The following is a 19,346-nucleotide window of genomic DNA, read 5'->3' as shown; positions in this document are numbered from 1 at the left end:
GATCATGCCCTGAGCCGATATCGAGGGTCAGACACCTAACCAACTCAGCCACCCAGGCGCTCCTAAACATAAGTATCTTAAATGTAATTATGTAGACAAAAGGCTTACACTAAGTCTTAAAACAGGGGAGGAGAAAGATAACCCATTCACTTTATCTTATACACTTGGTGTGTTAATCACATCAAGTATGTGTAATTTAACTAATTATTGTCACTCTCTGGTTTTAAATGATATGAAGGTTTACAGAGTTAAACAAAAGAAAACCAAAGACCTTTAATTAATGGTAATTATAATTTAGACATCTGTGACCATCTCCATAACTTGCTCTCGTTAGTAATTACTTTGGCAGAGAAGGCACCGGCATAGCCAGGATTTTTAACACTATTCTTTTGGGTCACAAACCTATTCGAAAAAAATAAAAGCTATGGCTCCTCTTCCTGAAAAATGTACATTCACATACTGACACTGAACTGTTTATACAGTTGTAAGAAACTCACATGCCTCTCTGAAGCCAGTCCGTAGGCCCAGGCCGGAAACTCTGGCTCTAGACTCTGAACCAATCAAGGAAAACAAACATTCTCCTAACCCCTTTGAAACTGAGAAAAGAGAAATGTTGAGACTAGGGACTTTAATATCACAAAAGTCATGTGGAAACCACTGTGGAAACCTCAGTAGACCTGAGGGAGCCAACACGAGGCACGTATCAATTCTAGGTTTCTGGATTAAGGGGAAGGGGACAGACCGGAATGTAAAGGCTGTGAGGCAACGTCAAGGGTTTTATAGTCACAGGATCTGAAATAATTCCATAAGAGGCTGCACGTGATGTTGTGATTTAAATTTAAATCGTGCTTCCCCTCTTTCACAAGCCTGGATATGATCTGTGTAAAAGGCTATTAAGCATTATCACTTTAAATAGATGTCAGGCAGCAAGCAGGAAATGATCTCAATGAGCATGATTCAAAGCTGGATCATACTTTTGACTCTCTTTGAGCCACAGATAAGTCAAACACTTCCCATTAACTTCAAAAAATCAAGAAGCCTAGTCCTGGTGCCCCCAGAGAGGCCAAGCCATGGTTATGGGTCCCTCTGGTAGCCCTAGGGTAGAGAGAGAGAGATGCAAACTACCTAAGAAAAAACCCAAGTTTGAAAATCAGAAGAGATGAGGTAAAAGAGAAAGAGAAGCAGCAGCTGTACAGCAGAAGGAACCCAGCACCAGGCTTAGTGTATCTCAGAGTTTCTGGACAGAGATCAACAGTGAATATATTTTTATAAGGTGACCCAGTACACATATAGGACACAATAGTTCGTGAAACTGCACTTACTTATTCCTGTTGCTAACAACATGCCGATATTTTCTATTTCATTTATAAAAAAAAAAAAAAAAAGGTAAAAATCTGAGAATAATGGGGTTGCAACCTGAAATTCGAAAACATTGCTTTAGATAATGTCACGTTACCAGGTAACACTCTCCAATTGTCTTTGGTCACAACAAGTTTCCGTACCTTGGGAAGACTCGAGAACGTAATTCCTGAACAAAAGTCCTGGTCCCAGCCTGCACTGGTTTGGAGCCATCGTCAATTTCGGTGTAGTCATGCCTGTGCCAGTTCCTCCTCTTTTTCACTGGATTTTCAGATTAGAAAAAGAAAACAGTTTTGGTAACTGGTGACACCATGCACTTTCTAAAAGTTATATTCTATATAATCAGAAATAACAACTGTTTAAGTACAAACACACTTGCTTTTTAATGCATTTCCACGCTGAAGAGGTAAATTTTACTTTGTGTAATGCTGCAATTATAGGCAATTAACTGTGGATTTTTAAAAATCTTTTTATTTCAAAAAAATTTTTAATGAAAACAAATTCAAATTAGCAGGTGGAGTCCATTATAATAGCCACATTTACACATACTATAAAATATCACAATTATTTTAAATCATGACTTTCACTAGACCATTAAGTCATAATATGGTTTTTACGGATCATCCAAGTCATCCTCTCAGGATAGGACCTTTGATCCCACATCGGAAATTTATTCCAACAGCACAGCTCCCTTCTCTTTTATGTCAAGATCTATTCCCAAAATAAGCATACTTACACTGCCACAAAAGAAGAGCAGGTGGCTACATCATAATTAAAGGAAAACAAGAGGAATGACAGAACAAATAACTTTATGATTAGTTCTAACGCTAAGATCCTGTGATGCTACAGCTCTGGGCGGCTACGATCTTCAAGAGTCACGGCAATCAAAATCAGTAGACTTGGATTTGACTCCTAGTTCAGCCATGACTTACTCCACAACCTTGGGCAAGTCACGGAACACGACTGGGTCCAGTTTTCTCAAGTGGAAATGGAGGCAGGAGGGCTGTGTTTCAAACTGTGTCAAGAAACCCTTGATAAAGCGGAAGATGGAGAAGAGGCCGAAAAGGGAACTCCAGACCTCATTCTGCTTCCACCAGGGCAGCACCACATACGTCCCTTTTGTTGCTATCGGTGTAAGATGTCAATTTTCTATCTTTTTTTTTTAAGTTCGAAAATCACTCTTAAGCCTAAAACCTTCATGATTCTGGGAAATGTACTGAAGTCTGCAACCAGCTTAGAATGCATCCAAAAAAAAAAAAATGGATACACAAATAGACAGTGGGATAGTTACACAGACCGCAGCGAAGCAAATAACGTAAAATGTTAATAGAGTCCTAGATGGTGAGTTTGGAGGTACTTCCTGCAAAATTCTTTCAACTTTTCCTGTATGTTAGAACAATGTCATAATAAAACATGGGGCGGGGGCAACTCTATGAATCTAAGTTATTTTAAACCTGCACCTTACAAAGATCATAATAATACAATAATACTGGATCCTCATATGGATAAGAAGTCACACTAAATACCCAATAGGGGAGGAAATAAGCCTTATTCATATCTAAGAGTTTAAAACAAGATTCCCAAGTAATTCGTGGCAGTCAGACCCTCAACATGGAGAAGAATAAATCCCATTTTTTAAAAGTCTCATGAGAAAAACTGAGAATCTTAAAGCAACCTTCCTAGAAAATACCATTTCCTAATATCCTTCGTGTGTTATTTTTTTCTCATTTAAATTACTTGTAAAATTCAAGGGTGTTTCATTTCAGGCTTCTGTTCTACATCTATATAGATTCATAACCCCATTTTATTTTCAACTGGGATCATGATATTCATCCTGCTTACCTTTCTTATTCTATCAGGAGCATTTTCTCATTAAATATTCAAAAGCAATTTAAAGGCAGCCTAGAATTTTAAGACGTAGATGTAGATGCATCATTTTATAATCCTTTTTTTGATTCTTAAGCACTTAGCTCATTCTGAATCTTTCTTCAAACAAAGTTAAGATTAATATTCATATACATAAATCTGTTTCCCTCATTAATTCCTCAGGATAAATTCTTAGAAATGCTAGAAGAAAGATTCAATATTATGAAGATAGTTGCTACATACTGCAAAACTGCCTCCAGAAAAGTGGTAGGTAACTCATACTCTTACCAGAAAAGCAGTAGGTGACTCATATTCTTACCAGTGTACATATAAGCAGCAGCCATTTCAAAACCCTGGATCAACAGTGAGCATCATCATTTAAAAAAAGAAAAAGAAAAGGCTGCCCATCTGATAAGTAAACTATGGTATTACATTGTTTTAATTTTCATTTCGGCAGAACAGATTAGAATTAGAACAGATTTGGGACTGGACAGCTATGGGCTCAAACCCCAGCTCTACCAAACAGCTACGTGAAAGAGCTGGTTAGATAATGTTTTTCTCACATCGAGGTGTTACAAATACCAAAGGAAATGACAGAGGTCAAATACTTCTTAGCACAGTGTCCGGGGCATCCCATGAGCTGCCAATTACTTCTCTTTCCCTTTAAATAAGCAGTCTTGCATGATGTTAACAGAATGTTATAAATGTCCTGTTAGGCCAACAGGCTTAACACATAAAATCAGCCACTGCAAGAAGCTGGCTGAATATCTGAGGGGAAGGAATATTCTAGCAGTGGTCCTAGGGAGAGAAAATGTTGAGTTTGGCTTCCATGTGCCTGAGGAGCACTGAGGTATGTATTTAAGTATTGGGCTTTTTTTGATACTTGCCCTTGAATAGAGTTCCTGATTCCCATTAAAAGGGTCAAGTCTAAATTCACTATACCAAGTGGGTATTATACTGACTAATAGTATCTATAATAAGAATTCCCAGGGAATTCTGAGAAGACAGAAGCCCTAGGTAGCCAGCAAGAGAGGCTTAACAGCAGAGGGAAAGAGGCCAAAAGGGATGACCCAAGTTGAGGGTGGAGGGTGAGGGGGTGGGGAAAATGAGCCTTAGATCAAGATAAAACAAATTACTGGATCTTGGGCATTTTCCCTGTGGGTATTCAGAGCTGGACTCTTGCCCAGAAGATAACCAATGCCTGACCTTATGTTATTCAAGGATGAGAAGCATACAGGCCAGGGCCAGGCAGTAGTCAAGCTTCTCTCTGAAGCATCGTTATTCAAAGTGCAGGTCGTGATCCATTATGGATTGTGAAATCAATTTAGTGAGGATGACAAGCTTTTTAAAAAATTAAATCACACAGGAAAAATAGAAAATAGAGTGCATCACATATCATAGTTAACCCACTGGTATTTCATAGAAATTAAATTCAAATTATTTCATTTTGGGATTACATACTTGAATTCTAAACTAAAACTGTTATAAATTTTAGTTCCGTTTCCTTTCTTGAAATAACAACCCAGTATTGGTTATTCCCTCTAAGAATTATACTTGGTCAATAATTATTACAAGTTATATGCCACATACTTCACGGCTACACAAAATAAGAACTTTTAAAAACATTTATGACAATAAACTGGTCAATTACACTAACAATTCTACCAATTTGTTAACCTCAAATTTTATACTGTGTAACTAATAAATGGATAACCTGTAGATTACAAGGAAATATTTTAATGTATTCTTACAGCTTAAATTTCTCAATCTCTTACAGAGACTAGATAAATTACTAATATTTCTAACAGATAAGCAGTCAGTTGCTAGTAAGTTTCTCTTAAGTAATTACTTGCCCACAACTTCAGAAAAAAATTTCTATGAAGAAAAAAATACTAGGAAAAAAGCTGCATTTAAAAAGGTTGGATAGGTTACCTACATCTCACTCAAGTGTGTATCAAAGTATGTTCAGGTAGAGTTTTCTTCCTATTGCAAAATGATTAAGCCTGGTTTTTCCCTCTAGTCTCATGAACACAAAAATTCTAGTATGTAGTCTACATTTTTTACAAAAGAAAGTTGTAACATCCTTCAAAACCTTTTAAACGTTATCCCTACTTTCCATCTGCACAATGACCATTAACATTCCAGTCTATTCTTCTGAAGCATCTGTAAAATATCGTTTTGTGTGTGACGCTGGTACACCCCAGAGGATGTGTGAACTTCCCTGCCTGTGTCCTGCCCCTGGGGCAGAAGAGTGCAGGCAGACACTTGGTCTGGCTTCGGTCTTCCTCAGAATGGGACTGGACGGGGTGTGGCTTCAAGTTGGGCAGGACTCTAGGCCATACTCAAACTGATGACCAAATTCAGAAAACGTAAGTAATATTTTAGCATATTGATGCCCTAATTTTCTCCTAAAAATATAATGCATGTGTGTGCATTAAAGTCTGTCCCAAATATTACTGAAAGGTTTTTTTAATTTATTTATAAAGAGATAAAAGCAGTTGATATCAGTTTCTAGAATTAGCAAATTTTTCACATTTCTCAAATTGAAAACTTTGAATATATGTCCTTGAATTTGGGGGCTTTGCACTGGCAATTAAGAATAATATTTTTTCATTTAATCTTTTTGACTTATGAAATAAGTTATTCAATAATTCAGTCAGAAAGTGCATTCTCAGCATCTTCAGAAAAATATTCCCTACAGTTCTTAGTGGATGTAACATAACTAGTGAAAGTATTATTAAAATATTGTCATGTACACATTAAATTCCTTTTATTTTTTAATGTTTGTTTATTTTCAGAGAGAGAGAAAAAAACATGCAAGCGTGAGGGGAGGAGGCGCAGAGAGAGGGGGAGAGAGAGAGAATCTCAAGCAGGCTCTAAGCTGTCAGTGCAGAGCCCGACACAAGGCTTGATCCCATGAACCATGAGATCATGACCTGGCCAAAATCAAGAGTCAGACACTCAACTGACTGAGCCACCCAGGCACCCTGTACACATTAAATTCTAAACTTCAGTTTTTATTTAAGCTTCTAGTACTTACTCAAGGAGGAACCATGTAGAACTGCACAGTTGGGACAGTGATAAAGGTCAATGTCAACAGCATGATGTTCTTCTACACCAACACAGCTAAGATAAAGAAAAATAGAATCAATATGTAAATAAGTTGAAAATATTTACTTAACTGTAATAGATGGTTAGAATTTAGCTGCGAAGTGTACAACAACCTCACCAACAAATTTTGTAGATTCCAGAAACAAATGTACAAATGTTATTCTCTTCCCTACACACTTGCTAAATAATTATGGGGCAAAAATATGCCCAAATACATGGGAAATGATTCACTATTAACAGTAGAGACATCAGAAATAATATAATTATAAGCCATAAGAGCTCAACCATTATGTAAATGTCACCTAGTGTGGATTCAATGTTTGTGTCCCCCCAAAGTTCACATGCCAAAGCTTTAACCCCTCCACGTGGCTGTATTTGGAGACAGAGCCTCTAAGAAATAATAAAGACTGAACGGGGTCATAAGGGTGGGGCTTTGATGCAACACGATCAGTGTCCTTAGAAGAAGAGACACTAGAGAGCTCTCATGCTCTCTTTCTCTTCTCTTCCTCTTCCCTTCCTCCTATATCCTAGCATTCTATTAACCTAGCACTTAGTATTCAGTTAAAAATATGTTTCAAGAAGGAGGGGGGAGAATGATTCGTAGTGAACCAAAACCTGAGAGTTCACCTCCAGCTAACCCACAGCACAGGAAGTGCAAAGGACATACTTCTGGAAAATGGGAGATGATCACAGAGAGGTCTGGATGCAAGAAAAAAAGTGAAAAGCTAAAAAAAGTAATAAATATATGGGTAAATTTACATGGAGACTCACTACCGAAAATAATGTAATGTGAGATTTAAAAATATATAGAGAACTAAAACACATAACAACAGCACTTGAGTAAGGAAAGGACAAACGGAGTTACAGGCTCTTCAGGCACTTATCCTGGAAGGACAGGAAAGGTGATGATTAACATCACCTTAAGTTGAGAATGCCTATTAGAATTTCTTGAGAGATGACTAAAGGAACGGAAATAGAAAGTATAGCTTCCAGGGGCCCCTGGGTGGCTCAGTGGGTTAAGTGATTTCGGCTCAGGTCATGATCTTGCAGTTTGTGAGTTTGAGCCCCATGTCAGGCTCTGTGCTGACAGCCTGGAGCCTGCTTTGGCTTCTGGGTCTCCCTCCTCTCAGCTCCTCCCCTGCTCACACTCTGTCTCTCTCTCAAAATAAAGATTAAAAAAAATTTTTTTTTCCAAAAAAAAAAAAAAAAAAAGTATAGCTTCCACACTAGCACCGAAGCAGAAATAGAATTTATAAGAATTTATTTTTAAAAAATCAATTCAAAAACAGGAGGGGGAAAAAAAAGAGGAAAAGAAATAGAGACAGCAAAATAAGATGGAGGTATAAATTAAAATATATGACCTCTGTCATTACATTATATGAAAATGGATTAACCTGTTCCAATTAAAAGCTACAGATTACCTGGCTGGACTTCCCTAGTTATAGGAGACATACATAAAACAGGAATACAGAAAGACTGAAAGTAATAGGATGGACACATAAATACCATGAAAACAGTAATCAAAAGAAAGTACGCTATATTAAAATTAAGCAACACAAAATCTAAAGTAAAAAATATGCGATAAAGCCTAAAACTTTCAGTTCCCCAGGAGGACAAGAACAAGAACAACTAACTGTACTGGGAGATTTTGACACCTCTGTCAGTATCTGATGGAATAAGCAGGTCAAACGAGAATCTAAACATATAAGATTTGAACTGCAGGATTAAAAAAAAAACATGAACTAATGGACATTTATGGAATACTCTACCCAACCTCTCCAGGACACACATTCCTTCAAGCATACATGGACCATTGGTAACAAGCTACCGTACACTGGACCACAGTCAAATTCTGAAGGTCTGAAATTAGGAACTCTCTAGCTACAGTTCAATTAAGCTAGAAATCAATGACAGAAAGCTAAATGGAAAATCTTCCATTGCTTAGAAATTAAGAAATAAACTGCTAAGTAACCCATAAGTCAACAGATAATGAAACACTGAAATTATCTGGAAGTGAGCACTAACAAAAATGCTACATAACAAAACTTGTGGGATGCAGAATTTATAAACAGAATATACAGGTTTTTTTTTAACTATCCCTTACAAAGTAAAGTGTTTTTATTTCTTAATTTTTTTTTAACGTTCATTCATTTTTGAGACAGAGAGAGACAGAGCATGAATGGGGGAGGGTCAGAGAGAGAGGGAGACACAGAACCTGAAACAGGCTCCAGGCTCTGAGCAGTCAGCACAGAGCCTGACGCGGGGCTCGAACTCACGGACTGCGAGATCATGACCTGAGCCGAAGTCGGATGCTCAACCGACTGAGCCACCCAGGCGCCCCAGAAATATACAGTTTTAAGTGCATGCATAAGAAAAGGCTGAAATCAATACACTAATAAGCATCCACCTGAAGAAGTTACAAAAAGAATAGCAAAATAAGCCTTAAAACATAAATAGAAGGAATAAAAAAGCAAAATTGATGACACAGAAAACAAACCATGCAACAGAGCATCAGAGCCAAAAATTCTTTGAAAAGACAAAACTGGGAAATCCTCTAGCAAGTTTAAGAAAAACAGGTGACACGAATAACCAATACTGGGAATGAAAAGAGGTAGAAACTAGATTCTTATAAACATTAAAGGTAAAAGAGAGTATTATGAACAACTTTATGCCGAGAGACTAGAAAATATAGGTAAGACAGACAAACCTGAATCACAAGGAAATAGAATATTTGAATAGTCCTGTAACTGTTACTTAGTAATTTTTAAAATTGTCCCACCAAAAAAAAAAAAAAAAAAAAAAAAAAAAATCCCAGTCCCAGATGGCCTCACAAGCAAATTCTATCAAATACTCAAAGAGTAAATAATTCTTGTACTAGAGGAGCATCTGGGTTGCTTAGTCAGTTAAGCACTGGATTCTTGATTTCAGATCAGATCATGATCTCAGGGTTGGTGAGATCAAGCCCCACATAGGGCTCTGCATTGACAGTGCAAGCGCTGGGGATTCTCTCTCCCTCTCTCTCTCTCTGCTCCTCCCATGCATGTGCACGCACATACTGTCTTGCTCTCAAACTTGTTTTTTAATTTTTTTTAATGTTTATTTATTTTTGAGAGAGAGAGAGAGTGGGGGAGGGGCAGAAAGAGAGCCACACACAGAATCCAAAGCAAGCTCCAGGCTCTAAGCTGTTAGCACAGAGCCCAATGTGGGGATTGAACTCAAAAACCTCAAGATCATGACCTGAGCCAAAGTCGGGCACTTAATCAACTGAGTCACCCAGGCACCCCAAACAAACTTTTTTTGTTGTTTTATTTTATTTATTTTGAGAGAGTGTGTGACAGCAGGCGAGGGGCAGAGAGAGGGGGAGAGAGAGGGAGAGGGAGTGGGGAAGAGGGAGGGGGAGAAAGGGGGTGGGGAGGGGAAGGGAGAGAGAATCCCAAGCAGACTCCATCCACCATGCTAGTGCAGAGCCCTATACGGGGCTTGATCTCACCAACCATGAGATCATGATCTGAGCCGAAATCAAGAGTCCCACACTTAACCAACTGAGCCATCCAGGCACCCCCCAAAATAAATAAATTAAAAAAAAAAAAAAAAAAAACTTGCACCAGAGGGTAGGACAAAAAGCCTTACTCCCTACCTCATCTTAGGATAGCATAACTTGATACTAAAACTTAGGATGATACAAGAAAGGAAAATTACAAACCACTCTCATTTATGAGAAAACATACAAATACCAAGTTTGGCCTATCTCAGGAATGCAAGGTGGTTTTAACACTAAATATTTTAATCAGTGAAATGTGCTACATTAAACAGATTAAAAGAAAAAACTTATGACCATTTAAAAAAAATGCAAGACAAGTTCTCAACAAAATTCAACATTTACTTATGATTAAAAAGCAAACAAAACCTCTAAGAAAATCAAGACTAGAAGGATACTTCCATAATCTGTTAAAGGATACTTCTAAAAAATTCTATGTAAATAACATGAAATTGGTCTGAGATTAAGAACAAAAGAAGAATGTCTGAGCTTACCAGTTCTAGTGAATATTAGCTGGTGTAATAAAGTAAGGTTAAAAGGTTTAAGAATTAGAAAAGAAAAAAAAGCTACCATTTGCAAATGTTACGGTTACATATGCAGAAAACTCAAAAGAACCTATACATAAACGATAAGAATCAATAAGAAGGTTGCTAGATATGTTATCAGCACATAAAAATCAATCACATTTCCATATACAAACAATATAAAGCTAAACAATGAAATAAAACACCACATAGATGCCCCCATAATTAAAATGTTTTAAGGATAAAATTCTATCTTATTTTTACAACTACGTAAAAAAATTAATCAACAAAAACTTTGAAATGTAGCAATCTAATGACCATAGCAAAATATCAAAAAAAATCTTACAGATCTCTGAATATACGCAAACAAGCCTACTTTCATGTGTGAACCCCATCCAGTACATCTGCTACCATAAAGTCATTGAGACTCTGAGTAGAGCTCGCTGCAATCAAGACAAAAAAGCTAAAACCAGCTGTCAAAAATAACATGACAGGGGCGCCTGGGTGGCTCAGTCGGTTGAGCATCCAACTTAGGCTCAGGTCATGATCTCGCCGTGAATTCAAGCCCCATGTCGGGCTCTTTGCTGACAGCTCAGAGCCTGGAGCCTGCTTCGGATTCTGTGTCTCCCTCTGTCTCTGCCCCTCCCCTACTCCCGCTCTCTCTCTTTCTCAAAAACACAAATTAAAAAAATAAATAAATAACATGACATGGCCATTCAAACACTCAATCCATGTACCTTAATCAGGTAAGTGCAATTTACTTTTGAGCAGACTGAAAATTGCTTTATTTTTTTTTTGTCCAATTTAGATTTATTTCATTTATTTCCATAGAAAGCAAAAGGTGAATACGCTAATTGTTTAAAAAGCTTTTTTTTTTTTTTTTTTTTTTTTTTAAAGAGAGAGAGTGTGTGAGCAGGGGAGAGGGAGAGAGGGAGGGAGAGACAACCTTAAGCAGGTTCCACACTCAGCACAGAGCCCGGTGCAGGGCTTGATTCCACGACCCTGGGGCAATGACCCGAGCCAAAATCAAGAGTCAAACCCTCAAGCGACTGAGCTACCCAGGTGTCCCTATAAAGCTTTTTTTTTTTTTTTTTTAACTGAAAGACTATAAATTTCCACTTCAATAAAATAAACCCTAGTAAAATTTTCTACGTATTTATGTATCATGTCCTGGGCCCATGGTTTCTTATACCCAAAAAGGTTTCTATAACCCAAAGAAAAGGTTAAAATTCATTGGATGGAGGATCCAAACTTCCAAATTTCAAAACTTACATATAAAACTACAGTAATCAAGACTGTGTGGTAGGAGCATAAGGACAGACACACAGATCAATGCAACAGACTTGAGAACCCAGAAATAAAGCCTTACTTTTAGGATCAACTAATTTTCGACGACAATGACAAAACCATTCAATGGGGAAAGAATAGTCTTTTCAACAAATGCTCCTGAAATGAACAAAGACGCAAAGAATGCATTGGGACCTCACCATATACGTATACCAAAATTAACTCCAATGGATCATACACCTAAATGTAAAATTAAAACTATAAAACTCTTCAAATAAAGCAGAGGAGTAAATCTTCATGCCTTGAATCCAGCCCCACACGCACACGGAACAAAGGAAAAAATTGATAAATTGGACATCACACTATAGCCTGAAGGCTTCGGTTTTCTCAGCTTAGTCTGGTGTGAGATAATCAGCTGAGTGTGGACAGTGTGAGAAAAGAAAGGCGTGAGGCGTGAGGAGCTAGGGAAGAAAGTATAAAATTGCTGACCTGAAGAAGGAAAGACCAAGAAACACAGTCACACTGCCAGGCAGTGTTGAGAGTCCACCTGAGGTCTGTGACCACAAATTCCAAGTAAAACCACTTCTGCCCATGTGTGCGATGTTTTTTCAGCAGTGTTCAACACAGGCCCAAGGAAGGAGAGTGGGTCTGTCCAGAGCTGGGGTTTTGTGGACAAAGACCAGAAAGAGAGGTGAGGGTATTTCCAAGGAAGTTAACGTAATGATGGACGCTGCAGTGTGAGCTGGACAAAAGGGGCATGAAGACGGGAAAAGGTAGTGAAAGCGAAAAAATGGTCAGATGGTCTGAGGCGTCTCAGTGTGGTCCTATGTGCCTCAGCGGAGGCCTTGAGCAAGCGATCCGCGAGGGGCAGAGGTTATGCTCAAGTAGCGGAACGTTTAGAGCTTGAAACATCCAAGGAAGCAGATTCTCTGACAGTGCTACGGGCAGTAGCAGCGTGCTGAGATGCAGCAGAGAAGCAAGGGAGATGGGGGAGAGCTCTCTCTGTATCCAGTCAGAGCTCCAAACCAAGCCTCGAAAGGGAGGTTCATGAGGTGCCAGCAGTAGAGGCTACACTCCAACCAGAACAGAAACTCAAAGGCACAGAAGCCAACTTGACACTTCCAGAAACTCAGATTTGTCAGGTCATACCTCGACTATGGCCACATTCCTCTTAAATACTGACGGTTACACCAAATTGAGTAAGAAAATAATGTCCTGGAAAATCTAAATCAACATATAACACAAATTCATCTATCAATAGCTAAGATACATAAATAAGGGTGACTCCCACAAGGCTTAGGGAAGAAGATAGGGCCTTGAACTAATTTAGGACCCTTTAGGCAAAACTTAGCTAATAATCCCCAAAGATCCCTAGCTCCTCTCTCCAGCTTCTACTCTTCACCCCTCTCTCCAATATAATCTCTTACACTAAAATGTCAGTGATGTTTTCAGGTTTTGACAATTCTCATCAACTAGAAAAACATTTTCACCAGCATTCATTTTAAAATTTCAGAACCTGGAGTGCCTGGGTGGCTCAGTCGGTTAAGCGTCTGACTTTAGCTCAGGTCATGATCTCGCGGTTCCTGAGTTTGAGCCCTGCATCGGGCTCTGTGCTGACAACTCAGAACCTGGAGCCTGCTTGGGATTCTGTGTCTCCCTCTCTCTCTGCCCCTCCCCCATTCACGTGTGTGTGTGTGTGTGTGTGTGTGTGTGTGTGTGTGTGTGTCTCTCTCTCTCTCTCTCAAAAATAAACATTTAAATTTTTTTTTTCTCAGAGTCTAAGAATTTTAAGTTTTTATCAAGATAAAAACTAAAAATAAACCAAAACATTATAAATGGCATTTTACTGAAGAACCTCTCACTACCTTATGTGCCCTCATGATTATCAAGCAAGCTAAATGTCTGCAAGAGGTGAAGCTATACTCTCTTCCACTATGTGTCTGATCTACTAACTCCTACCTGTGCTTCAAACTTAGTTCAGAAATCACCACTTTGTGGACCATCACTGCCTGCCTGACTCCAATCACAGCTGACAACTGAGTTAGGTTTTCTTGTTCCTTTCTATAGCTTCTGTTATAAAGTTCAGAATATATCTTTTACCAATTTGGATTGTAATGGTTTCACAGGCCATATTTCCAGTAAATTATGAGCTCTGTCAAAAAAATAAATAAATATAAATAAAATTTAAAAAACTTTTTTCAATTTCAGAACTTTATAGTAAATTTGGTACGCTATTTTTTTACTAAAGCAATAAGTTGATAAATTATTTAAATCTCTTTAATCATATAAAATATCATTTTAAAAAATCAAATTAAACACAAAAAATTAAGTGTTCCCAGGGCACCAGGGTGGCTCAGTTCGTTAAGCATCTGACTCCAGCTCAGGTCATACATGATCTCATAGTTTGTGAGTTTACGCCCCATGTCAGGCTCTGTGCTGACAGCTCAGAGCCTGGAGCCTGCTTCGGATTCTGTGTCTCCCTCTCTCCCTGCCCCTCCCCTGCTTGCACTGCTCTCTCTCTCTCTCTCTCAAAAATAAACAAACATTAAAAAAAATTTTTTTTTAATTATATGTTCCCAAACCAAGAAGGTTATTTCAGATCTCTGAAGGGCAGTAAAAGGAACTACTACATACATTTCAGTTTCTTTCCCAGAGGAGGGATAACTTTTCCCACTTCTTACCCTACATTAAGAGAATTCTAGAATCCCTACAGCTTTAACAGGTATGTTAAAAGCAAATAGAGTAGGACACACAAAATGCAGAATTCTGAAAGCAAATTTTGTAAGAATCACTGTCAACCCTTTAGTCTCTCCATTTATTTCTTATAAAACTTTCCTTCATATACAAATCGCCCTTTTTCCTAACAGCAAAACGTTAAATGTTTATTAGACTAGTGTGTGTATGTGTTGGGGGTGGTTTTCTATAGGGGTGACAATCTGACCTTTGCTGAATAGCTTCCATCTATAGAAGAACAGCCCTATTGCCATTTGGTGAGTGGGACAGTGACAACTTTAGCACTTTCTATTGTCTTAATCTTCTGAAATTGTTGCTTAGCTGGCTTTTTTTTTTTTTTTTTTTTTGGACCCTTGACAAGAACAGAATTGAATTAATGACTAACCAGAATTCCGTAGGATCTGCTACGCATTCTCTTTTTTCCTCTTAGATAATGCTCCCATTTATATTCTCTACTCTTGTGGTTGGAAGGGTGGGTGGCCAAATTCTTTAAGATCTTACTGTCCTGTGGACTTCATTAGATATTATTCCTCTTGCTTCAAATTCTCTCTCCATTCTTCACCAAGCAATCCACACTACCTAGTCTTCAAAGACTCAACTCAAATTCCAACTTCTCGGTGAAACTTCACTGGATCACCCCACAGAAAGTCCTTCAACATTTTATTGCTACATTTTCACACTTTGATATTGAGCTATTTTACATACTCTATTTCCTGAGTTGAGCTCAAGATTTCTCCTGGCTAAGTACAGTGTCCCCACACCACCATGATCCCAGAAAATTTCTACTGATTATTAACTATGCAGAATACCTATCTGAAAACTAATACGTTGTGTTAAAGTTATAAGCAACTTTTTTTTTAAGTTTATTCAGCTTGGGGTGTCTGCCTGGGTGGCTTGGTGGGTTAAGTGCCCGACTCTTGATCTCAGCTCAGGTCTCGATCTCAGGGTTCTGAGTTCAAGCATCACATTGGGCCCCACACTGGACATGGAGCCTACTTAAAAAAAAAAAAAAGAAAAAAGAGGGGCGCCTGGGTGGCGCAGTCGGTTAAGCGTCCGACTTCAGCCAAGTCACGATCTCGCGGTCCGCGAGTTCGAGCCCCGCGTCGGGCTCTGGGCTGATGGCTCAGAGCCTGGAGCCTGTTTCAGATTCTGTGTCTCCCTCTCTCTCTCTGCCCCTCCCCCGTTCATGCTCTGTCTCTCTCTGTCCCAAAAATAAATAAATGTTGAAAAAAAAATTTTTTAAAAAAAATAAATAAAAAAAAATTAAAAAAAATTAAAAAAAAGAAAAAAGAAAAAGTCCATCCAGCTTTAATTTTTTTAAAGAATTTGGTAGAATAACTAAAGGCATCAAACAGTTGGTAAAAAAGGGAAAGATCTTTCAACATATGAATTAGATTTTTCATCCTTTCTTGGATGATAGAAGGCTCTAGTAAAGAAATTCATTCATTTAAAATTTTCCTTCCTTACAAAAGTTTTAACCTGTGTATCAAAACTCCACCTTCTCACCCAAAGCACCAAACTACTCGACTACGACCTCCAAAGCCCCACACTATCATCAAAGAGGCTGGGAAGTAGCCTTTGAAGTGAATGACCTCCAGGAACATAGAAGATAGTTTATAACCCGCCTTCATATTTCCTTTTAGATTCTAACTCTGAGGTCAGTGGGCTCATGGGACAGCGATAAGCCAGGCAATATCTACCCGGCCTAGGTCCTTGCCACAAGATAAACAAGTGTGGACTAGCTTCAGTGAGATGCACGGATTCTGGAATTAGAAAGGCTTGGTTTGATTTTAGCTCTCAGAGTTTTGACTCTGAGCAAGCTTCTTAATCTCTCTGGGCAGGAGTTCCCCTAGGATCAAATAGAACAATGTGTGTAAACACGTAAGGCACAGGGCTTGGCAAATAGTAAGCAATGGCACTGTAAATATTTTAAGTAATAAATGGTAGCCATTAATATTATTACATTTCTATCAGAGAGCGGTCATAGCTAGTATAGCTTTGGGTTTATTTATGAGGTTTGAGCGTAAGCAGGAAACTTGGCTTAATATTTTTTCTTCCCGATGTCTCTTCAGAGAACACTTAGATATTCAAATGGCCATTCTTTAAGGGGGTGAGGGGAGATACTTTGTTTTCAATTTCTGATTGATTTTGATGGTTGCATTGTCTGGACTCAGTCAGCCTATATTAGAATCCTGGCTACTCCACTTAAGTAGTTGTGCGACTTGGAGCAACTGGCTCTGCCTGTTTTTGTCTTATTTGTAAAGATGGAGATAAGGACACTTGTTTCCCTCTTAGAGCTAATAATAAAATATACATAAAATGCTTAGAATGAAACTGTAGAACAGTAGTTTTGCTGGTCCAAAAACTTTATTTTGCTAACTAGTATTGGCTTAATAGGCTGACATTCTTACTAAAAGTACAAGGATGCCAATAGGCATTTTCTTTCTTTCTTTCTTTCTTTCTTTCTTTCTTTCTTTCTCTCTCTCTCTCTGTCTTTTCTTTCTTTCTTTCTTTCTTTCTTTCTTTCTTTCTTTCTTTCTTTCTTTCTTTCTTTCTTTCGAGAGGGAGAGAGAGAATCGGTGTGGAGCCCAATGGGGGGGCTCAATCCCACAACTCTGGGATCATGACCTGAGCCGAAATCAAGAGTCTGATGCTCAACCGACTGAGCCACCCAGGTGCCCCAGGCACTTCCATTTTTAAATTACATTTTGTGCAGTGTGTTAACCCTGAGATTATTAACAGATATCAGCTAAAGTAAAAATTTATAATTTGCACATATGAAATTCAAAATGGTAATTTATGATTAAATCTGTGGTTCAGAAAAAGCCCAACTTCTATTATTTTCTTGCTGACATGTAAAGCTATTTTCATAAAATTAAGTGCTTTTCTTTATAAGTCAAGTATGGCATATTTCAACTGCCGGGGAGATTTTATTTTTGACATATTAAAGCTATTTATTGGCATATTATGTGCTTAACTATATTTAACGAGGGTTTTGAATGAAGTGCATACTATGAACCAAATTCCTTCAGTTCATAATAATCTCAGAAAATGAGACACTTTTTCTACCTCAAACAGCTGGCTTATGCTTCCAACTGTTCCAGGGCTTCCCAACTTATTTCCAACCAGCTGAATGAGAACATCTATGTTACTGAAGAACAGAACGAAGAACATGAGAGAAAAACAAGGGGAGGCTGAAGAACCAACAGGTGTGCTCGCTGGTACAAAATGCACCCCTTAAAAGCCGAACATTCTGTTAACAAGCTTCTTTTTTTTTTTTTTTTTCCAACGTTTATTTTATTTTTGGGACAGAGAGAGACAGAGCATGAACAGGGGAGGGGCAGAGAGAGAGAGGGAGACACAGAATCGGAAACAGGCTCCAGGCTCCGAGCCATCAGCCCAGAGCCTGACGCGGGGCTCGAACTCACGGACCGCGAGATCGTGACCTGGCTGAAGTCGGACGCTTAACCGACTGCGCCACCCAGGCGCCCCTGTTAACAAGCTTCTAACAAAATTTGTTCCAAGGTAAATTTGTGAAACCTATCGAATACATCGAATACATTTTAAATGCTGACACACTGCACTGTTTGCTTCTTGAGTGCCAAAAACATGTTCCTTCTGCCTGTCACTGCCTGACATCTAAGTACCGAGTAGGCAATGTAAATGGTAAATGGATGAAATGGATCTTTACAAATAAACTGTTCTCTCACGAAGGTAATAATTTCTATTAAAATGTTCTAAAGAAAGAAAAGGTGTTTAAAATTTCCGAAATACCCAAAGAGCGAAACATATTTGCCTTTCACCAGCCTGTGGCCATTCCACTAGCCATTCGACCTCTTGGGCTAATAGTCTTGCTTCTCTTTGGCGAACTACTTTCTGCCTGTCTGGGTCTGTATAAGGTATGTCTGCAGAGACTAAGGGAAGCTATAATGCAAACAATGCCCAGCGGATCCGCTATTTGAGGATCTGCTATTTCATGGAGCTAGACTATACTGCACTTCTATTTGTAACCAGTGAAACAGCGAATAAACGAATAAACGCCATCCCAAAGCAAATATGATGTGAACATGTAAGAACTTTGTAAATTATTTGGGGGGGAGAAAAAACTTGCCATGTCAATAAAGGATAAACATTAGCAATTTCATAAAGGTTTGCTTGGCAATTTTCTTAAGTTAATGAAGGAATTTAAAAGTATGTTATCAGTATGCATATCAGTATATAATGCCTTATATGTTTTATATATATATTATAATGCTTTATATATTATATATATATCATATATATAATACATATAATACTACTGCCTTAATGTATTTTTGACTGACAAATTTTACCTAATAACCATATCAAGTAAACATTATGTAAAAACTTGTTCTAAAGCAACCTGAATCTAGAAGTACACAAAATGTTTGCTGAGTCTAGTTCCTTGCTGTGGAATGCAAGATTTAAAGCATTAACATTTCAAGAAAACTTTTCCTAACCTCCTTTAACATTCAGACTATCTGTGGCTCCCAAACCTGGCTGTACAATAGAATCCCCCGTAGGGTTTTTATAAGCTGCTAGGAGGCAGCCTTTCAAAAGAATGAGGCAGCTCTGTGGGGAGAGACAGAGAAAAAGATCTTTAAGATATGCTGGAAAGAAACAAAAGCCAGGTGCAGATTTGTATAACATGCCCCCACCCGGCCAACCAACCACACATGCATGTTTGTAAATGCATGCAGAGTATAAGTCTGTAACAATATGCAAAAAGTTGGTACAAGTGATTGCCTCTGGGAAAGAAATCAGAATGGATGCAGAATGGAAAGAGAGAATTGTTTTTTACCATATAACTTTCTAAATCTTTTGTGCTGTGCATTGCTTATTTTTCATTCTTTAACGTTTTTATCCATTTTTGAGAGACAGAGGTGGGGCAGAGAGAGAGAGAGAGA

At 38.3% G+C, this 19,346-nt stretch overlaps 1 protein-coding gene across 1 annotated transcript in view; it reads right to left on the bottom strand.

The window, feature by feature from the left end:
• Window positions 1-19,346, bottom strand: part of KDM7A (lysine demethylase 7A) — an 81,781-nt gene that overhangs the window by 38,083 nt on the left and 24,352 nt on the right. The window contains exons 2-3 of the mRNA XM_086688758.1: window positions 6,266-6,351; window positions 1,503-1,620 (exon numbers count right to left, since the gene is read on the bottom strand). Of these exons, the coding sequence (XP_086544884.1) occupies window positions 1,503-1,620; window positions 6,266-6,351 (204 nt within the window). The remainder of the gene's footprint in view (window positions 1-1,502; window positions 1,621-6,265; window positions 6,352-19,346) is intronic.

Source organism: Puma concolor, chromosome A2, assembly GCF_028749965.1.
Source record: "Puma concolor isolate L17-30 chromosome A2, mPumCon1.1.hap2, whole genome shotgun sequence".
NCBI classification, from domain to species: domain Eukaryota; kingdom Metazoa; phylum Chordata; class Mammalia; order Carnivora; family Felidae; genus Puma; species Puma concolor.
This window is presented reverse-complemented; position numbering and strand designations above follow the sequence as displayed.